This window comes from Dunckerocampus dactyliophorus, chromosome 1 (assembly GCF_027744805.1).
Source record: "Dunckerocampus dactyliophorus isolate RoL2022-P2 chromosome 1, RoL_Ddac_1.1, whole genome shotgun sequence".
Taxonomy (NCBI): Eukaryota; Metazoa; Chordata; class Actinopteri; order Syngnathiformes; family Syngnathidae; genus Dunckerocampus; species Dunckerocampus dactyliophorus.
Window position 1 is genome coordinate 30,406,061 of NC_072819.1, and position 24,157 is coordinate 30,430,217.

A 24,157-nucleotide genomic window follows, 5' to 3' on the forward strand; every position below is an offset into this window, starting at 1 on the left:
ATTTGCATGCAGCTCTTCTCCCCCAAGGACTCTCACCTCTTTCACATGGATATGACTCTTTGTTTAATTAGCTGAGCTTTTCATTCCTTCACGGAATGAGAGTGAGAAAGTAGACCATCTGGAGGAGGCTTTTCAGGATATACAGATTGAGAATACCCATGGGTCCAGTTAAGGCACTGGAGACATTTGGGGAAAATTACGGAAAACACAGACTTGAAGTGAAATTTAGATGCATGATTAAGTTGGCTTTTTTACACAACCTATGTGTATTTGGTAAAATCTGTTAATAACGAATCAGCAATTTTTAAAATGCCTTTAAATCAGGGGTCACCAACGTGGTGCCCGCGGGCACCAGGTAGCCCCCCACGACCACATGAGGTGCCCGCAAGTCTGCTTTTCATTCAGGTTTTCAGTTAATAATGAAAGAACAGTAGAAAGAAATGCATTCTGAAATACAAAATGTGAGTTGTGGACACCAGCATTTTGTTAATGTTCTGGTAAAACAAGCATATTCGCTTTGTTGGGGTTTAAAATAAGCTCTGAAAAGAAATGTTACAAAAATGACTAGCTCTTGGCCATTTTCATTTTGTAAAAGTAGCTCTCACAAGGAAAAACCTTGGTGACCCCTGCTTTAAATGATTGTAGAGAGTGTGATTATAATAATAAAGTATACATAACTGAGAGTTCTGAAAAACTCAAGATCTTTTTAGTTTTAACACCTGAAAAATCCCAAACATAAACTATGCAATGACACTTTTCAAATGACTAATTGATTTAGTTCATATTTTTTGTCTGACCCAAACGCTTGTTACCGCAGGCAGTGGCTCCTGCCTGGACCACACATTCCATCATTTAAGATTTCATTTAAATCAAGACTTTTTTTTATTTTTCTTGACTAGTTTTCTACAAACAGCCTCTAATCCTGTATGTTAGCCTCCAAGCTTGCCAAGCGTGGCTTTAACAAGCAGCGTACTGCTGAGTCACGTCCAATGGATGAAGCGTGTCTTTTGTGAGCCGCGTCGGACCGAACCATTTCAACATAACCAGGGGAGTTCACGTCTACTAAATCCATTATCTTCACCGTTTAAAGGTAAATATTAGTAGTAACAAATGTTTTTAGCAACAATACACTACCTTTAAAAACAAGTTAGACTATATATTATGGAAGGTTTGAGTTAAACAGTTTATTTTGATTAACAAATCAGGATGAAGATATTCTCCCCCTTCAGAGAGCGACTTGGAGTTGACTAGAACAGATGTCTTAAACCGCTCTACTCTCACATTTGACCGGAGAAAGTCAAACTCCGGAGAGCTATTGATGTGGCAGCAATGAGCGTGTAAAAGAAGAAGAAGAAGAAGAAGAAGAAGAAGATTACTCACAAACTGTAAGTAAATTGTGTTTGCATTTGCTTCTAGAAACCTTTCAAATTTGTTGGTTGAACACAAGCATCTGTACAACCACTTAATCCATGTACAATGTTTGATTTCACTCATCAAATTTTAGACATTAATGTCTTGCACATACATACTGCATATTTGTTTCATATTGAAGAAAATTAAATGTCTCATTGATATGGTCGTTGATAATATATCTATATCTAATTTCCTGCATTGAAGTTATTATTATTGTAAAAAAAAATACTCCAGAGAAGTGTAAAAAGATGCTTATTTTTATATACAGTAGTGTGACTATGAGACATTTTTGTTGCACTTGTGTGAGGTAAAAAAGACTTATCTTATTACGAATAAAATATCCTGTGTGCTAATTATTTAATAAAATATTTAAAAGTAATTTCTTGCATCACAATTATTATTGTTAATGTAAAAAATACAGTAACAAGTGTACAAATCAGCCTCATATTAACTGTCTACAGTTGTGGACTCTGATATACCGTACTGTGAATATGAGAACGTTTTTGTCGCTCTTGTGTGGGGTAACAACAGGACGTAAACTGTTGGCAGTGGAATAAATTTCACACTTCAAATGTTGACACACTTGGGGTGCTATAGTGGTGTTAAAGACAACACGTGTGTGGTGCGTGCTCCTGTTTCCTTCCTCCAAGTCCAATTCCACTTCACCCACAAGCAGTGGACACTTTTAAGCTAAAAAGCTGCAAGGACATCCTAAAGGGCCTCTGGGATGACTCCCGATCATTCCAATGCCTAAGAAATGATGACTCAAAGTGACGAGGTGTCATGATCCCCAGGCTGTCCCCTATCTGAGAACAATGGGGCATCTCTTCTTCGCCTTGTGGCCTGTGTTTACGCTGTTGCTGGTCTGTGACAGAGCTGCTGTGTCTGCTCAGCATATGGCTTGCTGCTCTTGGCTTGTCTGTGGTGCTTATTGTTACCCTTTGCATTGTCTGTAGTGGAAAACGAGCCCCATGCATTACTAGGCTGAATGTCAAAAAGAAGGAAGAGGTGTAAACCTTGCCCTTTTGCGATATAGTTTCATGTGTGTGGCTTCCACCCCTTGCCAGTGCATTGTAACAAAACACTTCCCCACACTGATGCTTTTTTACTGCCAGCAGCCCATATTGTGTCCAGAGTGCAACTTGGCTTGACTCTGGAATAAAGCATGTTGAAAAGTCATTTGGTTTCTTCCACCGCATCAGCATTCCGTGGACAATTTTAATTATAGGTTCCAGCCAAGATTCCAGGCCTCCCTCGCTATTTCCTTGGTGAGGTGAGGCTGGTCCCCCTTGGTAATTCCAGGGCCGACCGCAGTGGTGACGAGCACGGCTGTGGCGGCATTCCAAGGAGATCGCAGCTCTCAAGGCTCATGGGATAGGGTGGTGGGGGAAATCTGGGAGACAGCGAATCCCCAAGCATAATCTCTTGCTATAAACACTCACTTCCGTGTCACGGTTGGTTGGGCAGCGAGGATAGGTGGGACAGTCATCACAGTCTCTGAGCCCATTTGTTGAATGTCGAGTGGTATTGGGGCGCCCATCATTTAGGTAGGTTACATTTAATGAAAACCATACAGTATTTTTTCTCCCTGTCAGTTGTGCTTTTTATTTCCAATTTATTTTCCAAAACAACAACTTTATGCCTTTTTTTTTTACTTGCACCTTTTAGTCAAATTTAATGATTCCAGTGGGTTTCATAGTGAAGATCTCCCCTGGGAGTTACCAAAATACTTCAGGGGAGGCACAACAGGTACAGAAAATGCAGAAAATTGTTAACTTCAGTTATGTTTAAAAGAAAACTGAATTGATTTTTAATTCACGGTGTGAGGACAGAAAATTCTTGTAAACCTCCCGGCTTAGTTGATTATATTTGTAATTTTTTTTAATATTACTTTAACTTTAGCTGTCAGAAAAGGGAAAATGTGTGTTTTCCACTAAAACAGAATATGTTTTTGGCATAAATATATATGATCATGAATCAACAGTGTCTGCTGGTTGCAGCTGGTACAGCACTCCATTTTGCATCAGTTTATTCAGTAATCATCAGTTTCACACCAAACTAATTCATTGTGATTGTGGTGGGAAAGCAAGGAAAAACATTTTAAAAAATGTGCTGTGTTGCTTATATATTTCCTTTGTTTAATTAACTGGCACATTACATGCTAGCTCGCTAGCATGCTAGGACTTTACACTATTTACGCAGCTGACCCAGTCAAGATCAGGGCTTACTTCATTCGAAGTATACTGACGTCATTTGGTGGAAACAGCTTTTTGCAGCTTGGGTCGAAAGGACAGGGAGAGTCGGCAGAAAAAGACACAGAGAGAGACACACTGATGAAAATAGTCCAACAACAGCACCATAAGGTTTCGATCCGTGGAGGAAAACACACAGACTCGGGGCTCTTTCCAACAACATTTCAACATGTTATGAAATGCAGCAGCATCTTGGCAACAATGTAGTCAAAGTTGCTGCCTCACCCCAACATCCACCCACCCACCCACCCACCCACTCACTCACTCAGCTTACAACCACAGACATTGTGAAAGAAAAAGTTATGGGGTGCAAGTGGGTAAGTCCCATGTTAGTTTTCTTGCCCGGTTGGATTCCCGATAGTGATGTCTGCACAGTCATGTCGCCGCCGCCTCATAAGCTAACGCCCAAGCTGAGTTGTCAGCAGATATGGCCCCCTCAGCAGGATATTGAAGCCTTTTGGGGGATACAAGTCCTTTGTTGTAATGTTGTTTTACTGACTAAGGCTGCCTGTGCCTCATTGTGAGACCGGCTGCTACTCAGTCCACATGAGTTGCTGTGCTGAATGGCTCAGGTCTACATAGGATGCACATTAATATCCTATCTCATCCACATAAGCTGTGTCTTCCTGGCCTGATACTCATCTGCAAACCCAAAGCAGGAGGCATATTCCTGTCCCGACTGTTTACTTCCTGTTTTGTTTACATGATATTATCACAAGAGACAAGGCAAGTAAAGCACATCCTCTAATCATATTAGTTCCTGTAATGCCCTGCCTTGTGATCTGCAGGCTTTTTAGGAGCAAGCATGTGAGATGCAGAATGAATGAATTGACCTAAAAAGAACGGGAAATAAAAGCCACCTTTCTGTCGCCCTAATTCCTCCATCACTCAATTTGTTCTCTTGTTGTGCTTTCTCTTTCATTGTTGGTCTCGTCCACGTTGAGTTTTGTTTATCGTCAGTCAGATGTTTGGAGTAAAATCACAAAAGAAAAGAGAGTGGGGCCATAAACATGAATTGTGCTCTCCAGCTAGCAAAGTGTGTCACAGGAGTCAGCAGGGACCTTGTGATGTGATGCTGCGTGCACAAGCCCAGCATTGAGACATTCTTCCACTTCAAAGCCCCCAGAGGGCTGTGTGGAAACTGGTTGAATAGGAGGCTGAGGGAGGGGTGCACTGGGAGAACAGGTGCAGTGCATGAAAGGGGGCGGGGGGTTGGTGGGGTTCATTCTTGCTGCCATCTGCTTTCTTTTTCGGGGTCTGGACGCTTTAAACACTCCTGTGACACTCCTCATGGCGACATGCTTCCCTGGCTTGGGCCGCACGTCGTCACCATGGCACCACCGTTTGGATTAACCCCCGCACATGTGCCGAGTCACCCGTGGGGGTCTGCCTCTTGTGATGGGAGAGAAAGAGGTGGAGGAGGAGTTGGGGGCTGCATGGATAAGTGTGTGAAAAGACACTCTCTGCTCACTTTTGTTAAGTAAAGCAGCAGGACAGCATGAATGAAGCCACATGGTGAGGGGGAAACACATTGTCATCATCACTTATTCATCTTCTAACTATCTCATTTCAACAGATATTTCCAAATACGACAGTCAAGATGACAAGCATTGAGAGCAAAGAGGAGATCAGTGACACTGACAGTGGGATTATCTTGCACTCTGGTAAGAATGCTTCCACTAAACACAACAATAACACACACTTAACAGTCATTTGTCATCAGGAAGTTCCTACAGTGGAGGAACTGAAAAAACAATGATATGGAAAATCTCTGACTGTTCTGAACTCCTTTTTCTACTGTATGCTGCTGTTGTGCAGTATTGAGCAAAGTAAAATTTGTGTCATTGTGGAGGTCTGTATGGATGTAGTTTGTATACAATAATATAATAATAATATAATAATATAATATAATATCTATTTTTTCAATAGCATTGCCATCTTTTTAAACATAACTATGCATCATGACATGTGCAGAGTGCTTAAGGAAATGAGGAGGAAAATATTAACTGCATGCATCAAATTAAATTAACCTAAATATTAAAATTGCAGTAACCACAAATCTGATCTGTACAAATTCTGTACAGATTTCACCGATCTGATCTGTGCATTGAGTACATACAGTGGTGTAAACGTGTTTTTCCCTTCCTGATTTCTTATGTTTTTCAAGATTCAAGAGTTTTATTGTCTGTCATATGCATAGTAAAACAGGTAGTTCTGCTATGCAATTTCATTGCATAGTAGAGCTACCCGTTTTATGTTTGTTACACTTAAATGTTTCAGATCATCAAACGAATTGAAATATTAGTCAATGACAACACACCTGAACACAAAAGGCACTTTTTAAATGAAACTTTTTATTAATAAGGGAGAACAATCCAAACCTACATGCCCTGTGTGAAAAAGTGATTGCCCCCTAAACCTAACAAATTTGTTAGGCCACCCAACTGCAGCCAAGTGTTTGTGATAACTTGCAATGAGTCTCTTACAGCTGTAGAGGAATTTTGGCCCACTCATCTTTGCAGAATTGTTGTCATTCAGCCACATTGGAGGGTTTTCCAGCATGAACCGCCTTTTTAAGGTCATGCCACAGCATCTGAATAGGATTCAGGTCAGGACTTTGACTAGCACACTCCAAAGTATTCATTTTGTTTTTCTTCAGCCAGTCAGAGGTGGACTTGCTGGTGTGCTTTGTATTATTGTCCTGCTGCAGAACCCAAGTTCGTTTCAGCTTGAGGTCACCAACAGTTGGACTGACATTCTACTTCAGGATTTTTTTGGTAGACAGCAAAATTCATGGTTCCATTTATCAGGCAAAGTCTTCCAGGTGCTGAAGCAGCAAAACATCCCCAGACCATCACACTACCACCACCATATTTTACTGTTGGTATGATGTTCTTTTTCTGAAATGCGGCGTTACTTTTACACCAGATGTAATGAGACACACACCTTCCAAAATGTTAAACTTTTGTCTCGTCAGACCACAGAGTATTTTCCTAAAGTTCTTGGGGATCATCAAGATGTGTTCTGGCAAAATTGGGAGGAGCCTTAATGTTCTTTTTGTTTAGCAGTGGTTTTTGTCTTGGAACGCCATACAAAAATGGAAAATACATAATGCTACACAGGCCATGCAGGCCATGTTTGCCCCGTGTCTTTCTTACGGTGGATTCATGAACACTGACCTTAACAGGCAATTGAGGCCCGCAGTTCTTTGGATGTCGTTGTGGGGTCTTTTGTGACCTCTTGGATGAGTCGTCGCTGTGCTCTTGGGGTAATTTTGGTTGGCTGGCCACTCCTGGGAAGGTTTACCACTGTTCCATATTTTCGCCATTTGTGGATAATGGCTCTCACTGTAATTGGCTGGAGTCCCAAAGCTTTAGAAATGGCTTTGTAGCCTTTCAATCACTTTTTCACACAGGACCATGTAGGTTTGGATTTTTTCTCCCTTAATATTACAAAGTTTCATTTAAAAACTGCATTTTGTGTTCAGCTGTGTTGACTAATATATATATACATATATATACATATATATACATATATATATGTATATATATGGTTATATATATATGGTTATATTATATATATATATATATATATATATATATTTTTTTTTTTTTTTTTTTTGTTAGTCAACTAATATGACTAATATTTAAATTTGTTTGATCTGAAATATTTAAGTGTGACAAACATATCAAAAATAAGAAATCAGAAAGGGGGCAAACACTTTTTCACGCCACAGTATAGGCCTATTTGCGATTTAGAACCATTTATAAATCTGATCTGGTAAACTTCCGAACAGTTAAAACTTTGTTTCTTTCTACTCCTTTTTGGACATGTGGAATTGTGAACTGTACTATGTGATGTATTCCAATCTGACTTGTATGCATGTTGAAAATAAATTAAACCATTACCATATATGCAATTAAAGAAGGTGTTTCCTGGTTGACTTTAGAGTACTGTACTGTACTGTACTACCTTTACCAGTAATATAGTAAGATGTTGATCTATCTGACCATCTTTGATTGCCGGACAGGTCCAGACAGCCCCACATCTCCCATCAAGGACCTGACCACGCACACCAGAGCCCTCAAACTAAAGCACCAGTCTCTGGAGGAGCATCTGGAGCTCTGCCTGCTGGAGCTCAGGAAGCTCTGCATCAAAGAAGCTGTGAGTAACACCTCGGTGATTGCAACCCAAGGCGTTCACATATGTTTTGTTTTGAAATGAGCTAATGATTTTTCTTCCACAGGAGTTGACTGGTAAACTGCCCTCAGACTATCCTCTCATGCCTGATGAGAAGCCTCCCCAGGTCAGGAGGAGGATTGGAGCTTCCTTCAAGCTGGATGAAGGTCTAATCTATTTGGAGAAAGAGGTATAGAAAAAATGTTCTACAGAGCAAATGAGAAAATATGCATCACATGCTAAAACTTTATGTCTCCGTTGTAGGATTCCGAACTGCAGGGGCTGGAAACCGAGCTGGCTCTTCAGCGGCAGATTTACGAGGCGGCACGGAAACTTTCCCTGGAGGAGAACCTCAGCAAGCCCCAGAAAAAGAGCCGGGCGCAGCAGTGCAAGAGGGAGGAGAAGAAAGTGAAGGAGCTGCAGGAGGCTGTGTTCCAGCACAGGATCAAGAGCGAGTGCAACTCTCCATCCATCAGTGTCACAACCTGTAAAAAGAATGGTAAGTAATACTGCTGCCCTCTTCAGACCAAAGGATGCACTGCACAAGGTTCAACTGATAGAGTAACTGACTTCTCCTTGTGTGTAGCAGATCTAAATATGTCTGATGACAGCTCCCTGTCTGATGTGGTGGCCCTGGATGACGGTGAGAGGAGACTTTATTTATGATTTATTTATTTATCGTATATGCACTTACCACACACCTCATTGTGTACATAGAATCTAATGGATGAGCTGATTCTGCCCTTACAAACACAACAATACTGGCCATGTCACTATTATAATTACAAATCACTATCAATGACCCTGCAGCCTTGCATCATATGGTAACATGCACAAAAGTATAGATGTAATTATACAGTGCGTCAACGTACACCACCAAAAACAAATTCATCAAAAAGTGCATTTTTGATATTGTCCATCTATAGATGTGGACTCCCTCGGCCCCATCTCCCCTCCAGTGTTGAACTCAGACGTGCCTCAGATGCCACCTCCTAAGATTGCGGAGTATGAGCCCTCTCCCATCCAGAACTCTCCCTGGAAGGAGTCCAGCCTGGACCAGCCTTATCAGAAGGATGCAAAACCTCTGTCTGTTGGCAGCAGTGGGCCCAGGTGATTACATCTTACTTTTTTTGTATTTATTTCAATTCTTAAATGGTAACAGATATTATTTGAAAGTATCACTAATATTCACTAATAATTAGTAATAATATTGTAATATACTGCAACTAATAATATTCACTAATAAATAATAAAACTATGGAAAAATAAAACGTATTTAATGATTTGCGAGTAAACAATACCATATAACATTATATCTATATTATTACTTAAGAAATTATATATTTACATATATTTTTTATACACTGCTCAAAAAAATAAAGGGAACACTAAAATAACGCATCCTATATCTGAATGAATGACATATTCTCATTAAATACTTTGTTCTTTACATAGCTGAATGTGCTGGCAACAAAATCACAAAAAAATTATCATTGTAAGTCAATTTTTTTATTATTATTATTATTATTATTATTATTGTTGCTGGGGGTGTCTTACTGTCCACCTGTTGTCTGTTCCATTTGCACAACAGCATGTGAAATTGATTGTCAATCTGTGTTGTCTTCTACAGTAAGTGGACAGTTTGATTTTACAGAAGTGTGATTGACATTGTGATTGATTAAGTGTTCCCTTTATTTTTTGAGCCGTAATATATCTTATATTGCATTTTTGTATTTCTGAACATTGTTGATGAATCCAGAATTATTATTTAAAATATTGTATTTAAATTATTATTATTATTATTATTATTATTATTATTATTATTATTATTATTATTATAACAATTATTAAAATTATTATTTTCAAATTATATTGAGATATATTTTATTTCAAATAATTATGATTATTTATTTGTAAATGAAGGGGGGAAAATAAAATGCAAATACTTTCATGATTTACTAGTGTGTAAAGCCATATATAATACCATAGAATAATATAATATGCTCTATTATTATAAATTTATGTTTTATTTTGTATTATAATTATATTGCAATATGTTATTTTGAGTAGCATTATGTATTTGTTAAATTAGAATAATAAGAAGAAAAACTAAAATACAGACTATAAAGTACTTATGATATTATTATACTGTAGGGATGTATATTAAATACAGTATATATACTTACCGGTCAGAAGTTGTTCACAGACACTTTTACAGCAAAGCAGCTTTTAGTCCCTTTAGTAAACTTAGAAACCTCAGTCACAATTGTTTCCACTTCTATCCATCCATGCAACACTTTCTGCTCCCGCAGTCTCAACTGAACAATAGAATGGAAATGCCATAACATAACAGCACATGTTATAAGTTGTAAACATTAGAACTTTCTAATGCTGTTGAATGGGAAGGTCTCTCCAAAGCTTTGACTGGGTGGTTTGCATGTCACCATATTATTTCATTCTTTTTGCTGTGTCCAGTTGTCCGGCAGGAAAACGTGTCTCAGCAGACATCAACAGAATCCCTCTCTCCCAGTTTATTAAGAACTCAGCCCTTCGTCACAATCACTCCACCAGCGCCCCCTCTACCCCAGATCTGCACGTGCGCCGACAGTACTCCCAATCCTTCAGGTACACCCCCAGTTCAGATGAAATATGCGCTAAAAATTCAATCATGTGCAAAATCATTTATGTGAGTGCATCTTCCCAGGCTTCCCAAAAGTAAGCCACCTGCTGACAAGGAGCGCCTCAGCTTGGAAAACCTCAAAGGCCACGCCCGTTTGCCCCAGCGGCGCTGTGCCGCTGACTTTATCGTGCTGTCCCCAGAGTTCTCTCCCTTACGTCCATACCAGTCCAGTTCTGAGGACAGCAGCTCCGAACATTCGTCTTCATCCTACATGAGCTCACCAGGCAAGGATGGACCCACGGAGATCCCCAAGCTCTGCCCTCCACCGTATGGCTTCCACTTTGGAGCGCCCAAGACAGGGCTGCCAGGTGACTCACAGAAGAACAACAATCAGGTTCAGCCCAGTCCTGGTACCCCACTCTCCCCTCAGGACCTGGGGAAGCGCTTTGTGTCCTCATCACCTGTGATACGCAGCAGCCCTCAGCAAAGACAGAGGCAGGAGGGGACATTATCACCTGCAAGGAGAACACCCAAGCTCCCGCCTCCTTACACCACGGTGGGGCGAACGCCCTCGCTGAAGGAGTACCCTAACCATGCCATCCGTACCATGCCCAGGGAGGTTGTGTCGGAAGAGCTGAAGTCCTGGCACCAGCGCAGTCAGAACCCCAACTTTGTGGAGCAGCAGAGCCTCCTGAGTGTCAAGAGCCCCACCTCACCACACATGCCTCCATTTAATCAGGTTGGTACACAGTGAGCCAGCTGGCAATTAAACACATATTATGCCATCTATAAACTGTATTTCCTGAAATCTTTATTAATCATTATTTATTACTGGGGAAAATAAAATATGAATACTTTATTTTGTGATTATAGTATAGTGTATATCGTATCATAGAATAATACATAGTACAGTATTTAACATATTTAATTATTATTATAATATCGAATTTTTGGGTTTGTGTATATAAAATACCTCCTAATTTAACAAAGAACTGATTTTGTAAACATTAAAAGGCCCCCTCCAATCATCACCTCCCCTCCAAAAAACGCCTGCTATTTTCCGCAATAAATGCCCCTTACTGCTCTATGACGAAATACTTATTGATGCATCACTTTTAATCGAATAGCACTGTTTATAGAACGACACTAAAGGCATTCTGTTGTGCTCTCTTTCAGGGTTCTGGTAATCTGGTTCTCCAGAGAGCTGCAGATGGGACCCCGGTCCAGTGGTTTGTTGCAGAGGATGCAGAAATTGTGAGCCAGGTGTAGCTGTGACTCACCTCCTCCTCAATAGTGTGCTTATTAGGATCCATGCGACCGCTTTCTATGTTTTCTATATTTAAGGCTGTATTTATTGAAGTCCTGGGACTCTCTATGAGAATGACACGTTGATGCAGAAAATGCAGACCTAGTGGTGCACTGTTGAGCATACCGCTCCCTTTTTATTGTATAATTTAAACGTTAACGTAAGGTGACATGCCGATATTATTTATTTGAAATGCTTTTCTAATAGATCCTTCTCAAAAATGTGAGGTGAATTGATGCAATTAGAAGAATGGGTCACATTATTTGAAGGAGGACTCCTCTGTGGCCGGCACACATTTTGCACAAAACGTTCACCCACAGTTGCTTCTCCATTCCTAATATAATTTTTATATTTATCCTCTATTTAAAGTTTGTTGCTCTTAACATGAAGACTACTAAAGGTTTTGCTTTTGTTTTAAATAGTTACAATTTAACAAGTTGAATTTATGAAGGAATAATGTATTATTCTTCCCTGAAGCCTTTTAAGAGTGATTTGATGACTGTTTTCACTGTGTAATGTTACTAACCAGGTGATTGTATTGTTTTGTATATTTATATTAAAGGATGTGCAAATGAACATTGTGGGGTGTTTTTCTTGAAATGACAACTCAAAACCAAAGAGTTGACATCAAAAGGTTTAATATTTGTACATCAAGAGGTTGCAGACTCACACAGGTAGTTTCAGCTTCCTTCTGAAACTCACAGCATCCTGAAGCAGACGTCAAGGCTCAGGCGCCTCATCATGAAGGATCCACAGGACGGAAATCCAGGTTATGACAGAGAGAAGCACACAGATGCAGACGCAGGAGAGCAGCCGGCGACAACCATCCAGAGGGCATCGCCTCCACAGTGACCCATCTCTGAAGACGACAAACATTCATGGTCATATTTTTTTTAGATAAGAACTTATCGAGCCAAAAAAAGCTCGCTTACCTTCCCAAAGAGACCCGCCGGTAGGCGATTGTTCTTTTTTTCTGTTTGTCAGTCTTTTTCTTGGATAAAGCAGCTTTGCTTTTGTGTCTCTGTATTGTGTCCTGTGTGCTCCTGAAATGGGTCGGCACATTTAAATCAATGCAAGAAGGGAGAACATTAGGTACATCAAATGAAAATCAAATGAAATCCAGTACAAGAGCTGTATGTAAACAAATCTGCCTTTGCAATGATAATACAGTATTGCTACATTTGGAAATATTCATTAAACAACATGTTTATCACTGCATCATCATGGAAGCTCTAGTATTTTGGTTCCATATGAGTATTATAAATAGTAGTCAGTATAATGCATTAGAGTTCCTCACCACTGCAAACACAATTAAAAAAAATATTGTTCAATGAATCATTTTCTTATTGTGTCAAAGCAACATTAAGACTCTAAATTGAGATAATTTATCACGAAACGTTATCATTACCTGTTGTCTTGCGCCTTTTTGCCAGCTGCTGGTTTGGTTGGGACAGGGCATTCTGGGATGGGAGTAGGAGTGAGAGCGGGAGAGGCAGAGGGATTGGGGGGCATGTCTAAGGGAACTACAACAGCAGACACTTGTGACATCTTTTCATCTGGATCGAGTGGCCTGTAAATGAGAAACAGATGTAAGAAGAAGACGGTGGAGGCAGTCTTCAAACACAATCATGGGGTCCACGTGGAGCATGCGGCACCTGTCATCCACTGAGTAGCTATCGTCTTTATTCATGGCACTGCAGTTGGACTCCGAGCTCAGGGTTGGAGACGAGCAAGACTTGCTTCCTGTTTCACCTTCTCCACGCGAGGCCCGCTTCTTGGACTCTCTCTTTCCCTTCTTCTGGTGAGGCTACAATGAAAAACAATAGCAGGAATGCAAATCGAGCCACTTCTGCACGCTAATGAAGATTACGTGTATCACCAGTTCATCTTATTCATAATACTGTATTGACTCAAACATAATAAGGCTGTCATTTTTCCCTACTTTTAAAGCCAGGTGTTTTTATATGGGGGTGCAGAGGTGCCAAATTACTTCTCTCCGAGCGAGTCAGAGCTTTTCTTCCTGTCACTAACACACCAGATGCACTGGAGAAATAATGTGTCTTAAAGGTTAGGCGAGTTAGCAAACAAAAAATGATGAGTGAGGATGAAAACGTAAGATTTATTTTGTCTTTGATTTTGAAATAATGGCTCCCTCAAATACTCAGATCAGTCCAGGATTAATAATGCATTCAAATAAATAGGAACAGTGATCCACCCTTGGTCACATGTTCCAGTACAATTTAATGAGATTTTGTACGCAAGAGCAGGATAAAAAATAGTACCTATTCAAAATGACAATAATAATAATAAGTACTGTTATTAAAATAGTATAGCTGATAATATTGTCATTATTAATCATCTGTTTAAAAAGTATTATTGTACAATGTGTTGTAGTATTTATTGTCCCATACAAACCATCTGCACAGTTTAATACAGATTTAATAAACAACAGCTGTATAGAAATGTAACCCATTAAAAATAAAAAATGTAGAAATGTACAAAAAAGTATTGAAATATTATTAAAATAATGACGTAGTGTTATACAATATCTAGTATATTGTATATATAGTGCATTGTATTACAAGTCGTGTCATAAAATGCAATGAATAGTATATTTGAGTGATAATAATCAAAGCAGTAATGCTAAAAATGAAACACTGACATGAGATCCAATACAAAAACTGTATGAAAAACAGAGGCGGTATTCATTTGTGGATCGACTGTTGTGGCCAGAAAGAGTCTAAGTCGGGGAGTGTCCAAAGTGCAGCCTGGGGGACATTTTCAGCCCGCAGCTTGTTTTTTTTTTATTTTGGTCATCTGCATATTCTAAAAATGAAATTAATTAATTCTAACATAAATTATTCAATATTAGAATAATAACTATTTGCTCCATCACCTGTAACAGTGGTACCCAACCTGCGGGCTGCGGCCCGGTACCGGGCCGTGTGTCATTTGGTTCCGGGCCGCACAGAAAGAAAAAAAAAATCCATTATTTCATTTTTTTTATGTTTTATTTTGAAAAGTGGCCGGATTCTCTGTTACAGCCGTCTCACTTGACGCATGTCCATTGTGCGTGTGCTAACTTTATCTCATGCCGCACAGATAGACTACTACTGTATTTTTACCATTTTTCTTTCACCTCATATTTGGCATCAAATGCTGATACTATGTGGGAATGCATAAAGGTAAGTTTTGATGACTTATTGAGTGCTAATGTGCACATTTGTCTCAAGTTAATTCATGCTAGCGTACTGCCTTTTACCACATACGTCAAACAGCGATGTAATAATCTCTCTGGAAAAACTTGGCTGGAACTTGAACTGGTGGATGGTGGGTCGGCATTCATTTTGTGCTTTTCATTTGATGTTACTCATGTCTTAGTTTTACACAATACATAATAAATAAGATAAATTAGATCGCTATAATGTACGAACCCCCCTGGTCCGCGGGAGATTTGTGGGAACACAAGCAAGTCCGTGGGTCAGAAAAGGTTGGGGACCACTGACCTATAACACAAATCTAAGATGCCAGTGTTTTCTTCAAATAGCTTAGCATATACTGTATGGACAGACGTTGGATTGGTTTTCGCATTAGCGTCCTTCGATTTTTTTGGCTGCGACACTCGGTGTAAAAAGTTTGGACACCCTGGTCTAAGCAAAGACTGAGGACTCACCAGGATTTCACTTGGAATTAATGACACACTGACTCTGCGGCGACTGCCATTCTAGCAAACAAGAGAGGATTGAATTTGAGAAATGACAGCACACGAGAGGCTTCATGAGAAATATTTAGTCTTATACTGTACTTGCTGAAAGCTTTTCTTCCAGCTGTCACATTTGTCTGGATCTAGAAGAAGGGGAAATCCACCAGTCAAGTCAAATGTTGGAGAGAAACGTGCTGGGGGCAAGTGATAAAGTGACCTAAAGGAGTTCCTGGTTCAGCAATGCTTCTGCAGGAATTCTGCTGCGAAATCATCTTCTTGGCCTCCTCCAGCTCCGTCTCGTGTCGGTCCAGCCGCCTCCTCACATTCTCCACGTGAGCCACCATGAGCTCCACTGCTCGACTCACATGAGCCTCCTGCCGGGCACAGGTAGAGGAACCAGCTGTTGCATTTGTTAAACATCCACAAGTTTTAGTTGAATTTCATTCGATTTCAAATAGTTTATTATTCATTATAAAACACAAGTGAAATACAATGTCGCTATGCAGCAAGTGCACCAACATAAACCCACATCCAATGCTCATGCAACATGCCGTTTGTTGCTCGGCACGAGGCAAACGGCTCCAAAACAAAATGATTGACGCGTATTTTGCAAATATATCACATCTCTGTGGTTCTACCACTTGACTTTTTTGTTTCATAACCATCAGGTTCTTTTAAGAAGTTTCAAATGACGTCTTACTGCGTCCAGCCTCAGCAGCAATGGTGCGCTGCGCTGCGAGAGGCCTTGCTTATGCTGCTCAGCATTCAAAGAGAGCAAGCTTGTTTGCTTATGGCATCAAGAGATCGTGACAATGTGAATACTTGACACTGACATTGAATCCATATTTTTGCCAAGAGTTTGGCTTTTAAGGCTGCGGTCTTAAACTTTTCATCAGCTGATGAATAGCCCATTTCATTTTAATGGTTGTTGCCAATAAATTACCTACAAAAATTGTTTTTGTCTCACTCCCATTTCTTCTTTTTGCATTTTGAAGCCCTACTTAGAAGCACCTAAAGCTCTAACAGCGTAAAATGCAAATCCTTGCAATTTTTCAACTAGTCTTAAAATTTTGATCAGGTGTGTATACAAAAAAAGAAATTAAAGTTCTAATTGCGTTATTTTTTATTGACGTTATTCAAAGGTTTTCGCCGGGTACTATGGCTTCTCCCACATGAAAAAAATGTTAGGTTAATTGGAGTCTCTAAATTGGTCATATGTGTGAATGTGAGTGCGAATGGTTGTTTGTTTATATGTGCCCTGCGATTGGCTGGCGACCAGTCCAGGGCGTACCCCCGCCTCTCGCCCAAAGACAGCTGGGATAGGCTCAGGCATACCCCCGAGACCCTGGTGAAGACAAGCGGTATACAAAATGGATGGATGGATCCTGCATGACTTGACTTGGTGTTATCCTTATCACTCATTCCTATTTAAAATAATGATCTACTTTGGGAGTGGAAGCAAAAAGCAACACCTTGTGCACTGCTCCGAGCACCTCAGCCGTATTGGAGATTCGTTCCACGGTTCCAGCAAGGATATCCAGACACAACTCCAGCCTTTGCAGGATCTTACTACGTTTACTGTCCAGGCATAAGCCCTTTAGTGCCTATAAAAGCACAACACACACACACACGTTATATTTCCTTCTGTCTGTTCAGCTATTAACTGTGAATTGTGCACCTCCAGTGTCTCTCGGCCTCGGGACAGCTCCACCTTGATGTTCTCCTCAGCCAGGTTGCGGGCGTGCTCCTCCGCCTGTAGCCTCTGCTTCAGGGTGTACTGGTCACAGCTGAAAGCCAAGGCAATCTGAGAGAAGGTGTTCTGTGGTGGTGGAGGAGAGGAGATCACTTCCAGTACACTCATACATATTGTTAAACAGCTACCTGTCTGACTGAGCATCATTACCTTTCTTGCATTGGATCTTATTTATCTATTAGATTAGCTACATAGCTAGATCGATAGCTAGATAGCTAGATAGCTAGATACTTCATTCATTTATTTTTGCTGTGCATTGAACACAGGTTTGATATCAAAAGACAACTATGAGACCAGAGAGGAAGATTTAAGCTTTTATTTCCAGGTACTTACATCTGAATCGGACGCTCAACCTAGAGATAGCACCTTTTGTTTGAACCCATCCATTTTTCTAAGTGAGCAAAAGTATTAGAACATGTGACTGACAGGTGTGTTGTTTTGCCCAGGTGTGTCCTATGACATGACTTATTCAATCAATAAATAGCATCGATCAGCATAGATCTAACTAACTGTTGTTTGAGGGTCTTTCTTTACAGTGTTGACGTTATCAACTACTGATGTTTTCCTTGGTCTACCTGTTCAACATCTGTTACTGAGTACACCAGTGGTTTATTTCTTTCTCAGGACTTTGCAGAGGGTTGTAGTGGCTAAGACCAATGTGCAATGGTTCTGATTGATTTTCTATCTTCTCTTAGATTCACAATTGCTTATTTTTCACCCAAAGACAGCTCTCTGGTTTTCATGTTGTTTGCACCTCTAAATGCAGTCTACATAAGCAAAGCTTATTCTACCCAATCTGAAACTGAGCGTGGATATTCAGTGCTATTTATTGAATAAGTAATGTAATAGGACACACCAGGGCACATGTCAGTCACATTTTCCAGTACTTTTGCTCACATGAAAAAGGGGCGGATTCAAACAAAAGGTGCTTTCTGCTAAAATTGTGCATCCCATCCAGGATAAATGACTGAGCTGAGCTCAACCAATCCAAAACAAGAGTATCTAGGCTTAATTGGTTGAACAAAGCCCAAGCCAGGATAACTAGACATGGATTAATCAAGCCAGGTGAACCCAATCCCAGATCAGTGCGCTATCAATCACAAGGTCACCGATTCACTATGGTAATGGTAATGGTAATGGTTTAATTTTATTTGAACATGCATACAAGTTGCAATGGTATACATCACATAGTTTTTAATTTGCAGTTCCACATGTCCAAAAGGAGTAGGAAGAAGCTAATCTTATTTAATCCTACCCCTCGTCCATTTTACATCAATTGCAATACTTTTATTCACGTCCTGTATTCCGATTTAGTCTTTACCAGTTGATACATGGGAAAATGACACAATGGAAAATGATAAGGTAATGCAACAATGTAGTAATATAATTGTCAGGGTTTTTCTTCAATCATAATAAATACTAATCACATAATTAGGATAATAATAAATAAATAATAATCAGTTGTTGTTATAATAGGTGAGTACTGACAATGAATGAAGAGTGAGGAGTGTTGTAGTGATTAGACATGGCATTTTGTTCTTCCTTCTATTTTGCAAACATCAACTGTTTGTATTGTTTCTTGTAAAGGCTCGTCTTGGTGCTTTGTTTGCAAGAGGTCTTTAAAACAGCAGAGACCCCCGGTCATATAAAGCACAGGTGTCAAACTCAAGGCCCGGGGGCCAGATTTGGCCCGCCATATCATTTTATGTGGCCCGCGAAAGCCTTGAAATAATGCATGTCAAAAGGACACTTATTTTAATATTTTAAAAAATATTTGTATATATATTGTAATTTTGTTATTAATATTAATGTTGTCTTTACTTTTTAAGCTTTATTTTTCATTATTACATTACATTTATTACATCATTACATTTATATTATTGTATTTTTATGTATGTATGCTGTACGCTGTAATTTAATATTTTTTATTTAATATAAATGTATTTAAATAAGTAAAAATTTGTATATATAAAAAATATTTTTTCAATAATACAAAAAAAATTATATTTAAAACATTTTTACAATAATGTAATAAACATTTACCGTTACATTTACAATAAATAATAAAATAATAAATTTAAGTAAAAACAAAATTAATATTACTAACAACTTTTAAAAATATTTTTTTTAAATCAAAAAGACAATCTTTCTTGCTAAATGTATTTGTTGTCAATATTGACAGAAAATATTATATTTTTTTGTTGTCAAATCCAATTTAAAATGACTTTTTTTTTATTAATGAAAAATTAATGTAATAGTTAATTAACATTCTAAAATAGAATTAACCATAACTGCGATGTGGCCCACGGTGAAAACGAGTTTGACGCCCCTGATATAAAGGATCTTTGACTAGTGTTTTTGCGGTAGATTCTTTAAAACAATTGAGCACTCCTGTGAACCTCTACGGCTTCCGTTTTTTCAGTAGGTCCTTAAAAACAGCAAAGCACTCCCACCATATTGAAGATCTTTGACCAGTGTTTTTGCAGTGGGTCCTTCAAAAACAGCAGAAAGCTCCTTTCATATAGAAGATTTTTTAATCGTATTTTTGTAGAAGATCCTTAAAAACAGCAGAATGGTCCTCTTACATATAGAGGATCTTTCACTAAAGTTTTCCAGTAAGTCCTTAAAAACAGCAGAGCGCTCGTGTTTCATGGTGGATCTTTGATTCGTGTTTGTGCAGCAGGTCCTTACAGACCGGCGAGTGCTCCTGTCATTTAGAAGATCTAACACAGTGGTGGGCAAACTTTTTGACTCGCATTGAGTTAACAAAATTGGCCGGGGGGGCCAGACTATATATTTGATACACGCACACTAGTTTAAGCTTACGATTCTACTAGTCCCGCTGGAATTAACTGTCTTATTTTGTCTGTAAACGTGTCATACAATCTGCTATTATGTGCTTGTGTTTTTTTCAGGAGCACTTTAAACATTTAAAGCTGCATGTGAAAACTACTTAAACCATTAAAAGGTTGTCTCAAATTGACCGACTCTGACTACTTGCAAGTCATGGCCAGCTTGTATGTTAAAAGTTGACATTAAATGCATTGGAAGCAACAAAGCCGGATTCAAACACATGGCGGGCCGGATGTGGCCCCCGAGCCGTAGTTTGCGCACCCCTGGCCTAACAGTACTGTTAACATAGTGCTTCTTTGTGTTGATAAATGACTTTATGGCTTGATTCAAGATTCACCATTTGTTGAAGTGCACATACGACAATGACTTGCATTGAGATGATATAGAAAATAAGAATAATAGCGAAGAAGTCCTGGCCACGGTCCTTAGCGCTCTCAAAATGTGGCCCTCAGAACAAATTAGCTTCATAGCCGTGCATTAGATTGTGCAAGTGTATCCTTCCTAAAGTGGCTTTGAGAGTATGTGCAACATGATACTGGTGAAGTTAAAATAAAACAAAAACAGACTCACCTCCAAGTCAGTCTCTGACATCTTCACACTATTGAATTGTGGGAAAATTAACATCAATAAAAAAAATCGTCCTTTTGTTCACAGTTTGTTTAGTGGATGTCAGACTCACCTGTTGAGACCGACTCTATCTATGATGGACAACTCATTCCATTTAGTAGTCGGTGGCTCCTCCTGGCTGCTTTCTGTGGCAAAACATAACAAAGGTCGCATGTGCTTACTGGACAGTGTCCTGCATGATAAACGTACCCTCATTGCTGTCATCACTGTCACAGATGCCCGCCTCATCGTGGCCATTGGTCTCTTCATCCGGCTGAAAGAGAAAGTTCCACTGGCACGAGTCCTATACCTCATCCAAGGTAGACTGTAAACTCACCTCAGGATGCATCACTGCATGGGTAGACTTGATGTGGAATATTCCTGTTGTTTCACATTGGAAACTGCAATAGCTCCTCTTCAGAGGTCACTCAGAGATATGTCATAGTTGCTGCTTTGCGTTTCAACACGCTCTGCCTCTGTCTTCTTCCAGTACTGAGAATAGATAATCCTATTAAGAGATCCACAGTCAAAGCAGAACAGGACAAGCACCCCAAGAGGCTCATGGGTAGCTTGGGAGTCTCAGGCCTACCTCTTGCTGTTTGTCCATTGTAAACAAAGTCATGGCCCTAGCTTTGAATATGCTAATTGTATGTAGAAGTGAACAGGACATACTGTATTTGTGTGAACACAGCTTTTCGGAAGCATTATAGAGCTATGGCAGCGTAGTTATTGGTTAACACATCTGCCTCATACTCAGGAGATTGGCGTTCACATCTCCATTGGAACATGTGTGGAACAAGAATGTTCCCCCTGTGCTTGTGTGGGTTTCTCCCACTTCTCCGAAACATACATGGTTGGTTAATTGGAGCTGCTAGTCCAGGGGTCTCTAACCTTTTTTGTGAGAGCTACTTTTACCAAATGAAAATGGCCAAACACTTGAGTAAGATTTTTCTGCCAGAACATTAACAAAATATTTTTATCCACAGCGTACATTTGATACAAAAACATCAAAAAAAGTTCATCTGCATCTTGTATTTCAGTATGCATTTATTTCTACCACAGGTTTCTCTCAACTTGTCCCTCTAGTTTACTTTGCAAAAGGTGAGCTATTACTGTTTTTATCTATTGATATGACTATCAACTTTTAAATTGTACTTTATTCACAAAAGCAGATCTCCATTCAAACTGTTAGGCTGTTGTCTTTCTGCTGTTTTGTGGTCATTTGATTCAATAGAGGTATGAAGAGTTGAAGCAAATGTTCTTTGGCCCTTTGGCAAACTATTGGTTGGTGGCCCCCGATCTTGTCCATAGGCGTGTGTTAATGGTTGTCTATATGTGCCTTGTGATTGAATGGCCATCCATCCAGTGGCGGAGACAGACATTTTTCATCGGGGTGACCAAGGTGGGACCATTACTCACATAGGCTTGCAATAAGTTGATACCTGAAATGTCTAGATGGCCAGTCGGGTGGCCATTGCCACCCCATAGTGCCATCTGACCGCAAGTCAGCTGGTATAGGCTCCAGCTCACTTTACACTAGAGATCAAGTTGTATAGAAAATAAGTGGATGGATGATGTTAAATCTATCATATCCTTTGAATTAACCCAAGTGCACAGTACACATCAATACATGTGTTAATGCCTACATCACTGAATGGTTGGTTTAGACATTAGTAACAAATCTCCCCAAAAAGAACTACGCATACACGCACCACCCTTGTTGGTGAATCGCAACTCATTTATTTATAGAAAAACTATCAATAGAGGCGCTGAGGTTTGCCCATGGTGCTCTTAATGTAAAGGGCCCGCACGTTCTGCCAGTTCTTCTTGAGAAGCGACACCAGGAAGTTGACGGCCAGGTGGATGTTGTACACCAGCTCATCCTCGGTCATCTTCACGTGTCCGACAGCTACAGCCAGACAGAGTACCTGAACACAAACGTAGGGCTGAGTGCTGACAAGCACAGCTAAGAGGAACCAGTAGCAGCAGACGCTCCACGTACCTTCTTCATTTGGAATTTGATGGTGGATTTCACCTCATCCACTTTGGTGTTCAGGTTTTCATTGTGGGTGAGCAGCGAGGGGAACTTGCCGGCCTTATTCAGGCCAGGTCCCAGAATACGAGGAATCTGCTTGATCAGGGATTCTGAGGCCAGGAAAGCATCGTACTTCTTGGCTAGAAAAGTAGCAAACGTTGAAATTCCTGATGTAAATGATGTCCTGAGGTATGAGATAACTCCTTACCGAGCTTCTTCACCAGTTTCTTGTTTTTGTTGAGCTTTTTTAGGGCATCAACATCCATGTGTGGCAGGGAGGCGGCTTTGGCCTCGTCACAATGCTGCTGGTCTCCCAGAACGCAGACAGAGAACTTCGGCCTAGGGAGAGTCTTCAGCCTGCAAAAAAAAAAAAAAAAAAAGTTCTCAAACTTCATATCAATCATTTCCTTTGTTTTAGTGAAAAATGTTACCCATACCACCACAATGACTGATGTCCAGCTGACTTCTTTCAAAACAGATTGAACATTGTTCGACCTGAGGTCATGAACCTTTAACAGCTCAATCTCTCAAGGCCTCCCCTCATGTTTTAAGACCCAGGGTAGGGGTCCGCCTGCCTGGCCTCCACCAGCCAAGGCTGGGTCAGCTCAGACAGACTACCCAGAGTACTTCTCCATGGCTGCCCCTAGCCTGTCTGGACCGGACTATGACTTAATTAAGTCCATATCCTACTTCTTATGTCAACATTCAGACAGGGCTGGAAGCAAACAAGGAAAAGGTTGGGTAAGACCAACCTGACTGTGCCGGAGAAACGCTTGTCCTTCTGGGGATCATAATTTTTCAAGCTGATCTGCAGCTCCACTGACTCCACAAACCTTCACACAAAAATCACACACGTTAGCACTGCAGCACAATTCCTCAACACCATAAATTGTTCGGTTATTAAAACTTACTTCCTCTTCTTGGTCACGGATCCCTGCAGGACCTCCTTCACAGCCTCGTACAACGTGTCTCTGGAAACCTTACTGCGATAGACATGTTCAAGTATGACTACCACTAATGGAGCTGACAGCTACAGCTAACACGTTAACTTCCAAGAAGAGCCATCTCACACAGGTCAAAACAGCAAAAAGTGCATTAATATGACATATAATGTAATGTTTAACTACTACTTAATAGTTTATATAGCAAAGTATTAGCTTTAATGAGTCGGATGATAATGGATGGCTTATGATTTTAACACAGTACAAAACACGTAACACCGGTACCCGAAAAGCTACTGGTGGTAAAAGTACTGCAAGTGTTTAAAAAGACTGCCTTATAAAGAGTCAACCGCAGCCGTTGTTGTTATACATAAGCATAAAACTGAAATACAGGAACAATTTGAGTGGGGAAAAGCTCTTAAAATGACATTTATAGTAAACCTAGATCGTACCTCATGACGGTAGCTTCTCTCTCGCGTCTCGCTACGGCAGAAAG

At 40.0% G+C, this 24,157-nt stretch overlaps 3 protein-coding genes across 5 annotated transcripts; 1 reads left to right on the forward strand and 2 right to left on the reverse strand.

Moving 5' to 3' along the window:
- Positions 1 to 100: 100 nt before the first annotated feature.
- Positions 101 to 12,330, forward strand: inavaa (innate immunity activator a). Of its 3 annotated transcripts, XM_054794998.1 has the most exons (11): positions 101 to 1,090; positions 1,206 to 1,385; positions 5,242 to 5,329; positions 7,696 to 7,829; positions 7,912 to 8,034; positions 8,109 to 8,343; positions 8,431 to 8,487; positions 8,771 to 8,954; positions 10,320 to 10,469; positions 10,549 to 11,203; positions 11,641 to 12,330. In XM_054794998.1, the coding sequence occupies exons 3-11, from the start codon at positions 5,266 to 5,268 to the stop codon at positions 11,731 to 11,733; spliced, it is 1,695 nt and encodes a 564-aa protein (XP_054650973.1). In that variant the 5' UTR covers positions 101 to 1,090; positions 1,206 to 1,385; positions 5,242 to 5,265; the 3' UTR covers positions 11,734 to 12,330. The 3 variants fall into 3 exon arrangements, with proteins under 3 accessions (XP_054650973.1, XP_054650958.1, XP_054650966.1); XM_054794983.1 differs by lacking the exons at positions 101 to 1,090; positions 1,206 to 1,385 and adding an exon at positions 4,901 to 5,180; XM_054794991.1 differs by lacking the exons at positions 101 to 1,090; positions 1,206 to 1,385 and adding an exon at positions 4,901 to 5,180 and having other exon boundaries at positions 8,434 to 8,487.
- Positions 12,331 to 12,391: 61 nt separating this feature from the next.
- Positions 12,392 to 22,240, reverse strand: si:ch211-163l21.11 (inositol 1,4,5-triphosphate receptor associated 2). The gene is made up of 13 exons (XM_054795696.1): positions 21,023 to 22,240; positions 20,896 to 20,959; positions 20,759 to 20,831; positions 20,650 to 20,677; positions 17,152 to 17,292; positions 16,946 to 17,077; positions 15,691 to 15,847; positions 15,576 to 15,616; positions 15,444 to 15,494; positions 13,426 to 13,577; positions 13,179 to 13,340; positions 12,703 to 12,813; positions 12,392 to 12,629 (listed from the first exon to the last, which is right to left on the reverse strand). The coding sequence occupies exons 1-13, from the start codon at positions 21,032 to 21,034 to the stop codon at positions 12,491 to 12,493; spliced, it is 1,263 nt and encodes a 420-aa protein (XP_054651671.1). The 5' UTR covers positions 21,035 to 22,240; the 3' UTR covers positions 12,392 to 12,490.
- Positions 22,241 to 22,401: 161 nt separating this feature from the next.
- Positions 22,402 to 24,156, reverse strand: rpl10a (ribosomal protein L10a). The gene is made up of 6 exons (XM_054795708.1): positions 24,114 to 24,156; positions 23,632 to 23,703; positions 23,473 to 23,553; positions 22,929 to 23,077; positions 22,688 to 22,860; positions 22,402 to 22,613 (listed from the first exon to the last, which is right to left on the reverse strand). Exons 1-6 carry the CDS (start codon positions 24,116 to 24,118, stop codon positions 22,443 to 22,445), a joined length of 651 nt encoding a protein of 216 aa, XP_054651683.1. The 5' UTR covers positions 24,119 to 24,156; the 3' UTR covers positions 22,402 to 22,442.
- Between the last annotated feature and the right edge of the window lies 1 nt (position 24,157).

Coding starts and splice junctions, on each gene's coding strand:
- inavaa (XM_054794983.1), top strand. Junction 8,035..8,108: donor TAATCTATTTGGAGAAAGAG/GTATAGAAAAAA, acceptor TCTCCGTTGTAG/GATTCCGAACTGCAGGGGCT. Junction 10,470..10,548: donor CAGTACTCCCAATCCTTCAG/GTACACCCCCAG, acceptor GCATCTTCCCAG/GCTTCCCAAAAGTAAGCCAC.
- si:ch211-163l21.11 (XM_054795696.1), bottom strand. Junction 20,832..20,895: donor CAGTGATGACAGCAATGAGG/GTACGTTTATCA, acceptor GTTTTGCCACAG/AAAGCAGCCAGGAGGAGCCA. Junction 15,617..15,690: donor TGAACCAGGAACTCCTTTAG/GTCACTTTATCA, acceptor CCCTTCTTCTAG/ATCCAGACAAATGTGACAGC.
- rpl10a (XM_054795708.1), bottom strand. Junction 23,554..23,631: donor TCCGTGACCAAGAAGAGGAA/GTAAGTTTTAAT, acceptor TTTTGTGTGAAG/GTTTGTGGAGTCAGTGGAGC. Junction 22,614..22,687: donor TCAAATTCCAAATGAAGAAG/GTACGTGGAGCG, acceptor GTTTGTGTTCAG/GTACTCTGTCTGGCTGTAGC.